This window comes from Eleginops maclovinus, chromosome 19 (genome assembly GCF_036324505.1).
Source record: "Eleginops maclovinus isolate JMC-PN-2008 ecotype Puerto Natales chromosome 19, JC_Emac_rtc_rv5, whole genome shotgun sequence".
Classification (NCBI taxonomy): Eukaryota; Metazoa; Chordata; class Actinopteri; order Perciformes; family Eleginopidae; genus Eleginops; species Eleginops maclovinus.
In genome coordinates, this window is record NC_086367.1 from 8,520,239 (window position 1) to 8,535,916 (window position 15,678).

At 41.1% G+C, this 15,678-nt stretch overlaps 2 protein-coding genes across 6 annotated transcripts in view; one reads left to right on the forward strand and one right to left on the reverse strand.

The window, feature by feature from the left end:
* The window catches only part of eipr1 (EARP complex and GARP complex interacting protein 1), a 44,227-nt gene extending 36,633 nt beyond the window's left edge, over nt 1-7,594 (reverse strand). The window contains exons 1-3 of the mRNA XM_063908495.1: nt 7,379-7,594; nt 7,152-7,235; nt 466-598 (exon numbers count right to left, since the gene is read on the reverse strand). Of these exons, the coding sequence (XP_063764565.1) occupies nt 466-598; nt 7,152-7,235; nt 7,379-7,420 (259 nt within the window). The 5' untranslated portion in view covers nt 7,421-7,594. The remainder of the gene's footprint in view (nt 1-465; nt 599-7,151; nt 7,236-7,378) is intronic.
* A 112-nt stretch (nt 7,595-7,706) lies between these two features.
* Nucleotides 7,707-15,678, forward strand: part of trappc12 (trafficking protein particle complex subunit 12) — a 28,523-nt gene continuing 20,551 nt past the window's right edge. For 4 of the 5 annotated variants that reach the window (XR_010168028.1, XR_010168027.1, XR_010168029.1 and 1 more), the window contains exons 1-3: nt 7,707-7,761; nt 8,244-9,558; nt 10,875-10,991. Coding sequence is in view for 2 of the 5 variants with exons in the window: in XM_063908493.1 (XP_063764563.1) it covers nt 8,254-9,558; nt 10,875-10,991 (1,422 nt within the window). In the remaining 3 variants the exon portion in view is untranslated. Of the gene's footprint in view, nt 7,762-7,798; nt 7,820-8,243; nt 9,559-10,874; nt 10,992-15,678 lie in introns of those variants that run through there. The other variant, XM_063908494.1, reaches the window with a different exon arrangement.

Sequence of the window (15,678 nt, forward strand, 5' to 3'; positions counted from 1 at the left end):
GTATAAGCTGATTTTAGCTAATAAAAGATATAAAGTTATTTTCCCTGAGACTACGATGTACATATGTATTTTTAAATTAAAAGAAAACCCTACATATAGCACAGATGATGTGCATGTGACCTTTTCAAAGATGTTCCCCTGTCTGACAGTGATTTCGCAGCCGCTACTCTTATCCCTTGTGAGGTTCATCATGTCCACACATTAGTATTGATTCTATCAGACATGACTTCTTACACAGTAGCCGCTGTCGGACCTGTGAAGAGCGACTGTCTGTTATCGATCATCTGTTAAAGACCAATTACATGTCATGATTCTCAACTAAACTGCATGAGGTCATTAGACGGAAACAGAAAAGAAAAGTTTATGCAGGAAAACAACAGAAAAACAGAAAAAGAGAACAGAGTGACTTGATGCTTGAAGAGGCAGTGAACAGAGCCGGAGACAGAAGGAAACAGCAGGACTCACTTTTGTTATAGCAGGTGGTAAGCACAGCCTTATCGGCAGGACTGGCACCAATGTGCCATATCTCCCCAGCTTGGTGCAGAAGGACATTCTTATTAATGATGTTATTTTCATCATCAAAGTCAATGATGTGGATCTGGAAGAGAAGCAGAGACAAAAAGATGTGTTGAGGAGGGTTCTAGAGTTAAAACACTGCATGCACCTCCACACACACCAGTTCAAAGCTCCACTCTTTCCTCTGATCCCTCTGAAAAAAGAAGAAGGCTCCTCGTTTAAATATGACAGTAAATGTAATTTTAAGGCAGGCGTCTCTTTGGTTCTCTTTTTCCCCGTCAACTTCATACGGCTGAGGACTTTTCATCTTGATTTGGCCTTTAAAGAGGTGATTAAGACACTTTTTGAAGCCATGTTGGATTCCTGGGAGTTCTGCGTATGACATGTTGAAGGAGGAAATGGAACAACAAAAAGGAAATCCATGAGACTTATTCCATCTTTGTTTTTATTACACAAGTGGCCCTGCTAAAAGGGGCTGTGGATGAGGTGCATTATCCAAGAGAGCTTTTTTAGTGAAAGTGCTCTCTTTGTATAAAAGGAATTTCTTGTGCGCAAACCGTTGGCAGCAGATGGTAATTTGGCTATAGCTATACTCCAACTCCAAAGGTCTAGTTTTGATATGCATAGTGTGTAATTTACCAGTAAGGTAGAGTGACAGTCTGAGGGGGGAATTCAAGGAGAAAGGGGAAAGTATATAATGATTTTGTAGAAAATTTGAGTTGCACCTTTTGCATATATTTAGCAAAAAAAGGTTATTGATGTTCTTGTCACGGGAGATTTATTTGTGTTAAAATATTGCTTCAACCCACAGTGGACAGTATTTATTGATGGTTTGATTTGAATCATTTTGAATCAAGCAGCTCAGCAACCTGGTGTTCGAATTATGGGAAAAACTTGGGACCGACTACCGAAATTATGTGGGTTACCAAGTTGACATTAAAAACTCTTGCATTGGCTGGCGAAAAACCTTAGAGCAGCCCTATTATTCTGTTTAGAGTTACCTGTACTGTGTTACATAGGTTTTTCGGCATTTAAATGGTCTGCAAAGGCTAAAATGTGTCTAATGAGTGCTATCACACTTATTGTGTTGTGATTTGTGTACTAAATCAAATTTTAAAAAAAGGCTACAATCCCAAAGTTCCCTACAGAAGGAGATTCTCTCCCACACACTCCACCAAGCCTAGACGCCTATATTGGACTCCTTTGTTTACTTCCGGAACATAGGAGAATTAAACGCACTTCTATTGGCAAGAAATCCAACACATTGTACAGGAAAGGCTAAGTGACGGAACATCTCTGACCTATCACAACAGAGCTGGCCACCTAACCAATCAGAGCAGACTGGGCTCTCGATTCAACAGGATTTAAATGTCAGGTAAGGAATTGAATGATGACTGGAATTCATATTCTTCTTTTATTTTTATTTTGCACAGGCTAAAAACACAAAGATGGAAATAACAATAACATATAGGAGATGACATTCCCATCTCAGACAAAAAACAAAACAACCAAAAAACCCCAGAAGAAATAAAGATACAGTCAGTAGGATCACTTCAATATTTCATAAACAAAAAATGCAAAAAATAGGTTGACCAAAAACACAACATGGCCAGCATATTTATTGTTCCTTTAATCTCACTCTTCGTTAGAGCTGATTATTTCCCATTTCATGGTGTTTTGAGCCCCCTTTACATTTTTTGTGGCAATATTGTTTTCATAAAGAAATAGTATTTTTAATATACTCTTCAAACACCTTAAATTACGATTAGGATTCTTCTTTTCTTGTCCGTTGTGCGGTTTTTGATACCATTTCAGACTGTATTTCTACCTATAGAAAGGTATGGTACGGATGCTACTGTTCAGACAACATTTAAAAATTGAATATGCATACCAAGAACTCGTTAACAATTACCTAAACTTATTACACAAGGCACCTGAAATACTCACAGGTCTCCTTGACCTGGTCTACTGCCGAGATCTGAGCTGCACTTGAAAACAAATCAACAGTTGTCTAAACTTTACAGCAAACAAGCTAAACTTTTATCCATAAGAACTTAATAGGAACTCCTCCTCCTCACTGAGTTTGTTTTATTAGATGGAAATCTATTCCAAGAGGGTCCTCAATTGAATGCAGTTCAGGGCCCACAAAGCAGTAAAACAGTGAGGGTCTCAAGGTTTGATCAGACAATTAATGGCGGTTTCTCCCATAAGAGAGACACTTACAGCACCTTGGGGGACCGTTAATGGGGTTGCACTGGACAATAACTCCTGCTAGGCACTTCCACTCCCCTTCCCTGTACTACTTTTACAGGCTGGAAGAAAAAAAGGATGAAAGGAGAGGGCGTGAGTAGGAGGAAGAGAAGAGCATCATAGCGCCAGCATCCTTCAGCCTCCTCAAAGTCAGCTAGGCGGCTATTAACCTTGGGTTGGACTGCATCGAGCAAAAAATTATTACGCAAAGTTATAATTTTATGGTGGTGTGGGAGCGGTACAAATAAATTCAGGCTGGCGGGACAGGGTAATTGGAGGGCCTGGTAATAGGGTCCCCCCAAATGAACCCAGGTGTGAGAGGATAGAGAACCTCCAGCCCTCCTCCCCCAGGTGATTTATACCTCGTTCTACCAGGCTTGGGGAGTGACTCATAGCCTTCAGCCACTTGGGCACCCAGCCTGGCGCTTTTAATTATGTGCCGATGTTGGGAGGAATGGAGGAAAGGAAAGGAGAGGGAGATCAGGAAGAGGGGGTAAGGGAAGGATAAAGCCATGCTGGCTAACCCCCCCACCCCCCCAATTCAGGGTCCTCTCCGCTAAAGCTCTTTAGCCGCACAGATGACAGTAAGCGGGGTGGAGGAGTAGCGAGCGTGTGAGAGGTGCCAAGCTCTGGTGCTTTATCTCGTTAGCAGCCTTAAATGCCATGCAGACGTGCCCTCCTATTTGTCATTCCAGCTATTGGTCTCAGAGGGATTTGAGAGGTGCTCTGCGAGTTAAGAGAGACATTTCCTCCCTGCATTATGCTTAATGGGAGGTGGAGAGGCCAGCAGGCTTATGGATACAGCAGAAGCTATCAGCGCTGAAATGCCCATTGGAAAATCATTTTTCACAACGCAAGTTCAAACTTAGACAAACTGAGCTTACCAATGTTGGCCAGCAAAGTTATGCAGAGTGCGAAAGACAATGAGCTTCATGAATAAAACGGACCACTCTGACTGAGTCAAATGTAGGGTCATCTAAAAGAACATGGCCCAAAAGATGAATAATGACCCCTATTAGATTCACGGCTTTGAATGCTCTTTGACATAAATCTAACCAAGAGTCTGTAAAGTTAAACACTTTACTACATGGGTTTGATTTTGCTTTAGTTTAAAGTGCACAACTTAAGTAAAACTACTTAATATACATTTAAAAAATAGGTATTGTCCAAAAGTAACAGCATTCCATTAGCACTAAAGGAATTAGCAACAATGTATTAGTTATTTGCATTACGTGCTATATGGGTCTAATCATTTTGAGTTGGTATGCAATATCGTGTATCGTAGCCCTAAAATGTAACTTGGGAAAACATCCAAACAACTACCATGGGGATTTCTATATTAGAAAGTTACAAACAACTAATATTGGAAAGGGCCATTTGTCGATTGAACAAGAGCCTTTCTTTTTAAAGAATATTGAGGATTAGTTATTGGACAAATCGAGTGTCGGGTTTTGCAAAACTAGTTTGTACGACCCGTAGTCCAATATCTTTAGATGTTCCGAGCAGCCTTACTTAAAGGCGGGGTAAAAAGTGACAAGTTCTAAACCTTCAGCGCTGCGTAATCAAGTAGGAAAAAATACAAGCATATCGTTGCATTTGCTGGGAATTGTGAATGAAAACCATGCCCACTGACTACATTAAGTGGACCTCAAATAAAGACTTCAGAAAGGTAGGTAGAGGCAGATTGGACACCGCTAACTGTGTGACCTCAGACCAACGTTTTGGCAATCATCTGAGACATTACAGAATTGGAAAGTCTACACTGGCCTCAAGGTAAATCAATAAGTAATGAGTAATAAGCACTAAGATTATTCACCCTACTCTTGAACAATTTGCTTCTGATTCTCTTGTGTCTTATCTTTGCACTAATGCCAGAATGGTGGAAGTGTTAGGAGGAGTATATTAAGCTCCTTTCAGAGTGTAATAAGAAATCACACAGATCGACTGTGCTGTATTGTCACTATTCCCAACAAGCTCTGTATTAGACTCACTACACAACACTTGGATTGAACTACGTCTGTATTCAGTGCCAGACCGTTTTCACACTGCAGTCTGCCAGAGAAATAGACTTGTTTCTTCAAGGCAGAAATGCTGTACATCTGTGTGTATGTGTGTGTGTCCCACTCTCTCACTCTGTCTCTCTCTATCTCTCTCTCACTTTCTCTCCATCTCTCTCTCAGAGAGCTAATTATTTCTCCCCCGTTTAGAGCCAACTGTTTCTGTCATCTGTCTCTGTAATGACCTCTGCAAGATGTGCATGCATGCACACACCCCACTCTCTATCTTTTTTCTCCTACAAGCACTCTCACAGCACAAAACCCCCTCACCAACACTCAGAAATACAGGCAGTGAAACCATAGATATACACAAAATATGGATTCACAAGGGACAGATATTTCTGCTATTAACGATAACACTAGCAGTTGCAGTTGAAGGTACGACTGCTGCTCCTCAGCTACACCTGAAGTCCCTATATCTAACTGAAACAAATAGTTGATAAAGAGAATTTCAAAATTCTGACACAATAGCAAAAAAACATAAATTACTTATCGTTAAAGAATTGGTCAATTAACAGACAATTAGTCCAACAGTATTCCAATGAGGTTATGAGTAGTTATGTCATTTTGTCACGCAAGTAAACATAGGACTAGAATGGTGGCGTTTCAGGCACAAAAACCCATATAACACACTGCAGTCCCTAAAAAGAGTAATAGGGCCCCTTAAAAGTGTTTCCTTCTCTGCTATGATGGTTTCTGCGGTACCAATGAAGTAAGAAAAATAACAGCAGTTTAATTGTTTTAGTTTTATCAAACAAACATGATACAAACGTCACATTTTATTTGTGTTTCTAGTAGATTTAGCTGTTTTATTAGTTTACATCATGACTCGTGATGTAAACTTGGGTCATGGAAAATTTGATGGGACCTTTATCAAAATCGCCTTGATGTCCAGGTGGGTACAGTTAAAATATAACCATAACATCCTGGGTTATTGGCAAAAATGGCAAAACAAAAAAATCTTTAATAGAATGGATGGAAATGATTACCAGCAATACAAAGTAACAGTTGTCAGGGGTTTTCTTAAGTTTTGTTCTTTAAAGTATTTAATTTAATTTAAGATTGATTGGTAATTAAAAATCTTCTTCAGCTTTTAGTTTTTTTATCTTTTTCATGTTGAGGGAACCAAAATGGACCGTTCTTTGCAATTAATTATAGTCATAGTTTATCTTTTTATTATTTTTAAACAGCCTAGGAAAACAAAAGTGCTTTACAGCATCTTGATCATTTTGGCCCTTTGGGTTTATTCAAGCATTTGTAACCTTTTCACAATTTGAAGGACTAAACCCTGTTGTATGACAACAAGACTCTTACATACATAGCTGATCTTTTTTTGAACTCACTCTGCACTCACCTTGACAAATGTGGCCTCAAAACACCTCCTGACTAAAATCTGAACTGTTGAATCTTAGCTTCTGGCCTTAAAACTTAACAAGCAAAAAAGTTTTAAATTCTTAAAGCTTTCATCAACTCCAGCATGTCCTGATTTTTACTTTTTTTGAATAGGCCCCTCTGTCCATGTCATAATGTTGACCACTATCATGCTCTTTGCAAGAACTTCAGAACCATCTTTGACTCTCATTTGAAATTCAAAATGAAGACGCAATGCAAGAGGTTATTTGGTCATGTGCTTAGCATTTAACAGATCCAAAAACAAGTCTGTCTGCCTCTGACCTAGAGAAGGTTATACATTTGTTCATTCATTTCATCTGTATGTGTTATACTAATGTGGAAAATACATTTACATTTCAAATGCTTACAAAATGTTTCATTAAAAAGAACACATAACCTCTATTGGACTACTTATTGTGTGAGACCTCATAACCTTGGAAACAAACTGAAAAAAGAAAGTTTACTTCTTCCCCTTTAGTGTCAAACTAATGTTTCTGAATGCTTCTTACGTCCACTCTCAAAGGAAACTAACTTTCAGAAGCATTTCCAAGTTAACCTTATTTAACTTTTGAACAGTATTTTAAAATAAGCCTGAATCAAACCTTTAATTAACTGAAATATAATGTGTAGTATTTGATCTTATTTATGTTTGCTTTTCCTATTTACCTGCATTTTACCTTAATGTATATTTAAAATTCTACACATATGTTTTGGTCCATTGTTACAACTACTGAGCAGAGGAGATGCAGCATCATGTAGTACACGTCAGGATACTTGTTCCTATTATTATAAAGAGCCACTTGGGATTTGGGGACACAAACTACCACTGTGAACTAATTAAAGTCAAATAGGAGTTCCCATTTCTTCTATTGCAGACATCTGCCTTCCCATTTCTGTATATACAATGACATAGCTGTCATACTTTTTTTTTCTTACCTGGTTGTCAAATTTCAGTGACTGTGTGCCTACAAGGAAACGGATGGAATCAGTTTCAGCTGTCTGGGCTGTAAGTGCTCGTGCCTGCAATATGATACAAAATAACATGACTGTACATTTCTTAGTGATGTGAAGGATAGTTATACTGTACAATAGATCAGAATATGTGAGAATTGCCTATAAGGAGGGAATAGAGCTAATGATCAACTAATGAATGGTGACAGTACCTGGAATTCGAGTCCATAAATAACAGGAGCGTCGTCCTCCATGTTTCAGTCTGTTTCCAAGAGCTTTCTTATCGTCTTATTTGTATTTTATTACCCTCGTCTCACGGTAAATACACTACAAACAGACTGCATCTGTACCACGTACTGCACAAACAAAACACAGTGGATCCACTTCCGCGATTCAGAATAGGAAAAAACGAGTGTAGGATTAAACTACGTAACGATAGTCGTGCAACGTTGTAAAGGCTGTTAAAGCTACGTAAAAGAATTCAAGAATACAAAAAATCAGCAGCATGAAATTTGTCTGCTCTGGAATACCGTAGATGCAGCTTTCCTGTGGAGCTGCGCTTGCGCAGTAGAGTTATATCTGTCAGTGCAGTAAGGTGAGAACATAATCGTGTTTCAGTTTTGTATTTGTTGCTTGCCTTTTCGTTTTAAAAGGTATCACAGTAGTACGTTTTATGCTTTTTAAAGGGAGGAGAGCTTTGATTCGAGAATGTTTTCTACATTTGCAACCAGCAGCTTAGCTAAAATAGCTTGTTAGCCAACCGGCTAATGTAGCATTAGACAGATAGCCAGTAACAAACAGACGGAGCACTCCTCCGATATATCTAGTAACGGCTCGTGCGTGACAGGACTATAATCACGCATAAAACACCTGAAGCTGACTAGTTAATCTCTAGATGTAACTGTGAATGTAAGCTCAATGACGACGACTAGAGAGCTCGTAAAAAATAGCGTTTACCTATGATGACAGGAAGTGACTGAGAAAAGGGTGCACAGTGTTGTACAATTACGCACAGAGTATAGGTCGGTCACAGTTAATATTACATCAAAAGTGTAATGCCATTTAATGACTTTTCAGGAGCAGTAAGATGGACAGTGGGGAGGCTCCTGCTCAGAGGCCAGTCACCTTGGACATCACAGTGGAGGATGTAACCACTGAAGCCCCAGGCCCAGACCTTCCAAAGCCAACCATCAGCCAGACTCCTCTCAGAGAAAATGTCATTCCCCAGGTAGAGAGTATCGACTTGGGCGGGGAGTTTACCAGCCCCCAGGAAGACAGCAGCGCTACACCTTCAGAGAGCCTGATGGACAAGCTAAATGACCAGATGATGGAGAGTGTCCTGATTTCTGACTCGCCTAACAACAGTGAGGAGGATGACGTAGCTCCCATTGACTCCTTCCTAGATGCAGTGGAGGAGGAAGATAATTTACAAGAGACATCAGGGGACAAAGAGGAACAAAGTGAAATAGGTCAGAATACGACCGAGATTGAAGTTATAATGGAGGAACAGGAGAAAGATAGCTCTGTGGAGAAAGTGGATCAGGGAACCATGGAGCAGACAGAAACTGAAGAGCAGGTGATAGCCTGTGTTTCGCTTCAAGTTGACGAACACAGCCCATCTGATCCTAACGGTGTCGAACCGACACCACTAGAAGCTCAAGAGACGAGCCTAAAAGATGTGCCAGTTTGCACAATATTCAGCCATGGCACCCATCCAAAGTCTCTGGTGCCTGATGGCTTCCAGCCCACCCTCATCAAGTCCCCGAGTTTTAGCATGGGGAGCGGTGTAGAAACCAATGAGGCAGTGACCCCCAGCAAGCTGATGGCCCCCCTCGTGTGCCAGCCCAGTCCCAGCCTCAGTAAGTTCTTTACTGACAACGGACAGGTCAATCCAGCCTCAGACTTCTTTGATTCCTTCACCGTCCCCTCCTCCTTCATCTCCGTTTCAAACCCAAATGCTGACATCCCTCCTGGTGCCACCCCAGCATCCATAGCCCCCACCCCTGAGCGACAGCTCTCATCCACCTCCTCCTCCATCTCCACCCCCGGTGGAGCTCTGGACTCTGGTGCTCCCACTCCTAGTTCAGTGTTTGCCCCATCTGAGTCCACGGCCAAGGCCCAACCTCCTCCACCCCAAGAAGCCCAAGCTCCAGCTCCTGCCCCAGCCGCTCAGCCGCAGCCCTTCAACGCGCTCCAGGCTGTGTTTTCTTGCAGCGATGACCCATTTGCGACAGCGCTGAGCCTGAGTGAGGTGGACCGGCGCCATGATGCCTGGCTGCCATCTGAGGAGACCAGGAAGGTGCTGATCTCCGTGGCCACCCAGCAATACAGCCCAGCTTATGTAGAGACCACCAGACTCACCATGCCCGGACTCAAGTTTGACAACCTTCAGGTAAGACGAGCACAACGTTTTGACAGCTCTTATGTAGCCTGCTAACCAGGGCTTTAACACTGAGGTTTGAGAAGCATGTGAATATTCACTGTCCTAAAGCTTAAAAACATGCTGGGGAAAGCAACTACTGATCGATAGCTAGCTTGAGTTCATGGCTGCCCCAGTATAGTTATTCAGTGTAACAACATTAAACAGCTCAGGTTCAGGCTTGTCGCAAAATAATTATTTAACATGTATATTAAACAAACATTTGTTTAACAAAAACATAATTCCATACAAACTCAATATGATGGGTACCCATATTTGCCTGTCTATATCTGTCTGCATTGCTTGTGACCTACTCAGGACACCCACTTCTTCTTTTTTTTTAACAGCAAAAAATGTAGAAAAAAAAGGCCCTCACAAGTTTTGAGACACTTTTACACGCTGCGTCTGCCGTGTCGAGGCAATCGATGAATTGCTAAAGCTCTAGCAGTGTTATATTTCAGCACAACAATCTTATCTTAAAACATGACAATTCTGTAAAGGAAATGTTTTTGTGGGTGATTTTGCATTTTGATATTGCAGTGATACGTTTAAAATCCTATGTTCTATAATAGCAAGGCATTTCATTAGAACATAGGCTTCACCATGATCTTCCACTTACTTTAAAACATTTTATATTCTTTGAGGATGTTCTGGCACAACAAGCAGCGTGAGGACAGTTGCCACTCGTATACACACTCTTCATTGGCTGTTGAGTCACCATGTCATGTTTTTTTACCTCATAAACTCCCTCTGAGCTCCTTCAACAGTAACATTTATTTGTAATAACAACTCTGAGTGATGAAACATCAATTCATTTATTTATTCAATTGAATTTTATGGTGTACGTCCACCTCCCAGCTTAGATTGTGTTCATTATCCTCCTCAGTGTGTTTGAATGCCTGCCTGAATAAATGAATAAAAATCAAGCTTTTTTTCCCCGTCATCTTGGTGTTTATGCCTACGAAAAGCCTGTTTTCAGCAAACAAATTAGATCCACTCTAAGACTGGATTAAAGAGTATTTTCAGCCTGTTTTCATTTCTCTCGTATTTGCCTGAATACCATTTTTTTAACTGATGGTTTTTAAGTCCAGAATTAAGAATGTCCAGATTAAGTTTATTAACAAATATTTTCCCACAATCTGCTTTATTGTTAATTCCAAAAAGTCCTGATGTTTTTAATCCTGCAGATAATTTTGAGGTGCTTTTAGCATGACATAACTCAGGCCTAAGCACTTCTATTTAGTTATTTTTCATGAAGTTAAATGCATGTGTGTGTGTTTTGCTGCCAGGGCGACGCTGTTAAAGACTTGATGCTTCGTTTCCTGGGAGAAGCGGCGGCAATGAAGCGTCAGGTACTCACCGCCAACTCTGTGGAGCAGTCCTTCACGGGCCTCAAACGCCTCATCGTAAGTCTCCCGCTCTACTTACTTTCTATGACCTATTTGTTCATTTTCCTTTCTCAGGTTCAGAACATCATTTACCCTGTGCCAGTGCCTCTACTGTTGCAGTAAAGTCATCATTATTTTAGCTTTGGTGCTCATTTTATTTAATTTATTTTGTCTTTGCATAATTTGCATGCAGTTGGAACAACCTCTTAGCGTGACCGTTCACTCCCAACCCTGAAACTGCTGTTGATAAAACAATCTCCCCTCAAGGTCTGCTTATTGTCCTGTGCCAGATTTTGCATCAGCAGATAAGTTCTGCCTAGTTTTCATTATTCCCAACATCTACAGTTCCATGACAACTGAGCTATCTTCATCTGATGATGAAGACTGTTTAATATTATTTCACTGGGCCAAAATTAAGGCTAACATCTCCTGACCATATATAGAAATAATCTCTCAAATCTCCAAATGAACCTTATATATTTCTACACTCTTGTTGCTTTATAGTTATTATTTTATAGTTTATAATTTCTTTCTGAATGGCTGTATGACCAGGATGCACACTTTTTTATTTTATTGTACTTTATACAAATATGTTATTGTCAATAGCTGTTGAGTTAAAACCTGCTATGTAGGCTGTAATAGGGGTTTAGTGTGGAGAAGCTACTGTGCAGGTGCATTGGACTGCAGTGTTCCTGGCAGAGGCCATGGAAAATATAGTATTTCTCATAATGCTGGATGAAAAGTATTGATGAAATAATAACAATTAGAGACGTCCAAATCAAGCTGAACTCTGCTGTGATCTGTCTACCGCAGCCTGGCTCTGCAGGGTAGCCAAACAGTGGAAATTAGTGTGTGTGAACGAGAAAATGTATTTAGTTGCGGCGGTGATTGGAGTAGCAAAATATACTAAACTCTGGTGGTAATTAATCTGTTATTTCTCCTCTTTCATTAGCAAAGCTCACTGTAAAAGCATTCTGCTGGCAGCTTTTCATGTTAACCTTTGCAGACCACATTGAAACTGACCAACATCTCTTGTGGCAGGCGTTAAAAAACATAAATTGTGAGTAAGTCTATGTCTTGTCAAAATCAGTGATCTTCTCTGTAGCTGATCCCAGATGACCCATTCTTCCATTCAATAAAGTCCTATCAACAACTTATGCTTATAAACTTCATATTTTTAAATCAGGACCAAGTTATTTGTGAATAATAATGTGCATCACTCTAAGTAGGCTACAGCTGTTATTTCAATGTGTCAGATACATATTTAATCAGAATTGGATCAGACTCTGTATCTGCAGATAGACGGCATGTCAAAAACTTGGTTCAGAATCGGGGCAAAAAAAACTTAAATGGGACATGCGTAATAATGATGCAGATGGTTGTTTTTAAAGAGGACATATCATGTTAGTTTCCAGGGTTCATATTTGTATTTTGTGCTTCTACTGTGGCATATTACATGCTTTAATGTTCAAAAAGGTCTTTATGTTTCTCATATTGCCTGTGCTGCAGCACCTTTTTCACCCTCTGTCTGAAACCAGAGCCCAGTCTGCTCGTACTTCTTATCTGTTGTGACTGGTCAACCCCTTAGAGATGTCCGCCCCTTAGCCTATCACTTACAATGTGTTGGAGCGCCAGCCAATAGAAGTGCGAGTGTTACATAGTGAAAAAACAAAACAGTCCGATCGAGGCGTTTCAGGCAGGAGGGGAAGGAAAAAAAAGAAAAGCAGACACCAAAGCAGGATATCAAACTTATTAAGTGTCTTAAGTTATGTGTGCCGTGCAGCAGTTGCTTCCTGGGCAGATCACCTCACTTTCTGGAGTTAAATGACAAAACCCCTGGTACGGAACCACAGCTTAGCATGCTGCGGTTCCTGCAGCTTGTCTGACCTTCTGACAGTCAGCCTGTACTGTCAGTGCTGGGCGGTCAGGCCTCGGCGGACTGAAAACAGTGAATCATTGCCCTCCTTTCTCTTCATATCACGTTGCTCTGCTCTGAAAAAAAAACGCCTGTCTTTCTTTGTGACCGTGCAGTCTCGCCTCATTCCCTCTCCTGTAGCCATCCATCTATCTCTCCTGCCCTCATGCGTTCCTTCCATCATCATTTCTGACCCACAAATGACCCTGAGAGACGGCTGTTATTTAAAACATATGCACAGCAGCAGCAGACAGTGGGATAGAGAGAGGAGGATGGGTGGAGAGGGGAGATGGAGAGGTGGAGATCCACTCGGCTCACAAGTTCTTTTCTCCTGCTGTGCCCATGTATTATGCATGGGACTGCTGTGCATATTTCAAGGGCCTTCTGGACTTGGTGTATATATATACACACACACACACACACGATGGTACTTTCAGCTCACAGACAACTGCACTATAGGGTGTGTGTGTGGGGGGGGGGGGGGGGGGGGGGGGGGGATCATATGCTGTCTGCCAATTGGTGTGGGTGGCTCCCTGGAGCAAGAGGCAAAAGAAAGTGGAGAGACAGAGAGGTGAGGTAGGTCTACAGGAGAGATGTCAAGGAATGACAAGCAGAGAGAAAAAAGAGAAGTTGTGTGTGAGAGATGTGGAGCAGGAGAGGACTACACCTAAGCACACTCGCATACGCATACCTCTTGATCTTTGTCAATATCTTTGCTATTAGTATATTAACAGTATTATCTGCATCACTGAATACAGTAATATAATTATATTATATAATATTATAAAAAAGTAATATAATGAATGATAGACAAAGGATTCTGTGTCAGTTGACATGCTTGATCTTTTGACATTTGCTCAATGGTTCTTAGGTTAGCAACAACTATCTTTGCTTGCACGAGGTCTCGCTGTGGTCATTGTCCCATCAACGTGCATTAGCAGTTTATTAGGTGCACCCTTCTAGTACCGGGTTTGACCCGCTCTTGCCTTCAGAACTGCCTTAATTCTTCTTGGCATAGTCTCAACAAGGTGCTGCAACATTCCTCAGAGATTTTAGTCCATATTGACATGATAGCATCACACAGTTGCTGCAGCTTTTTGGCTGCACAACTATGATGAGAATCTCTCGTTCCACCACATCCCAAAGGTGCTCTATAGAATTTAGATCTGGTGACTGTGGAGGCCATTTGAGTAGGGCTCATTGTCATGTTCAAGAAAGCAGTTTGAGATGATTTGAGCTTTATGACATCAGAAGATGGGTAAACTGTGGTCATAAAGGGATGGACATGGTCAGCAACAATACTCAGGTAGGCTGGGGCATTTAAACCAATGCTCAATTGGTACGAAGGGGCCTATAGTATGCCAAGAAAATATCCCCCACACCGTAACACCACCACCAGCCTGAACAGTTGATACAAGGCAGGATGGATCCATGTTTTCATGTTGTTTACATTATTTGCGTTAATGAGCCGTTGAACAGGTGTACATAATAAAGTGGCCAGTGAGTGTATTCCCGACATATATGTAACCATAGATGTTTTCGTCTAGTTGGCTTTTTTCTTTCTTTTTTTTTTTGGCCTTGAACCAAGACAACTGCTTGCAATTGCTGTGGCTTTGAGTCAAATTAGAAATTGTGTTTTCCGCGCTGATGCAGATTCATTCAAGGGTAACATTTAAGAATGAACATTTTTAACATATCCTAGTAGCTAAACTGGCGAAAAAGCACTGTTTGTCTTAAATACTAAATATATATTTAAATATACCATAAGATGTATTGCTATTATCTCACTCCCATCAGTGATACCCATGGCCTTACGGTTCATGCCTAATAGCGGTACAAATGCATTTGATGAGCATAAAGCCACTATGATATATTCCATTTCATGCCTCAATTTTCAGGAGCATCTAATGTCATTGAGCATAACCAAATACTTATTTGTTTTAGCTTGAAAACCCGTATAATTTGATACCTGTGGTCACTGAAAGGGAACTCTCTTTTCACCTCCCTCTTTTTTACTGTCAGTCCAAAGGTCAGACCGGCTCTGTAGCTGCTACTTGAGATTCAGTATCTTTTTTCAAAAACACTTCCGTACAGCTGCCGACTGCCGATGCAGGGACTTGAACCCGGGGCCTCCAGCTGAAGGACAGCCTCTCTACGCCCCACATCACCCAGAGTGGAGCCAACACATCCCACTCCCTAATAAGGAGCTTGGCTTGGTCTCCATCACAGCAGCCCTCTCTGTGACGGCTTTGCTGACATAATAATCATTGACTGAGTCACTCCCACTGATGAATGAATCAGACACCATCTGCAGCCTCCATGTACTACCATCTACTTGCATTCATATGATTTACTTAGCAATAAATAATGAAACATCCAAACTTCTAAGATCAAATAAACTCATAGATCAAAGCTGTCGTAGGTGATGTACATCAATAAGCTGGGAGGGGAAGTTGAAATTGAGAAAATGAGGATGTTGACGAGCACACACACACACACACACACACACACACACACACAGAGGAAAGAGGACATTTTAGTTAACTTGTTGCCATTAAAAGTACAGCCTGGTAGAGCTTTATGTTGTCATGGCAGCAGCTGTGATCATACTGTGTGTACGACCTTGTGCTTGGACGAAGATAGTTCATAGAGCTTTATTCTGGTGTGTGTGTGTGTGTGTGTGTGTGTGTGTGTGTGTGTGTGTGTGTGTGTGTGTGTGTGTGTGTGTGTGTGTGTGTGTGTGTGTGTGTGTGTGTGTGTGTGTGTGTGTGTGTGTGTGTGTGTGTGTGT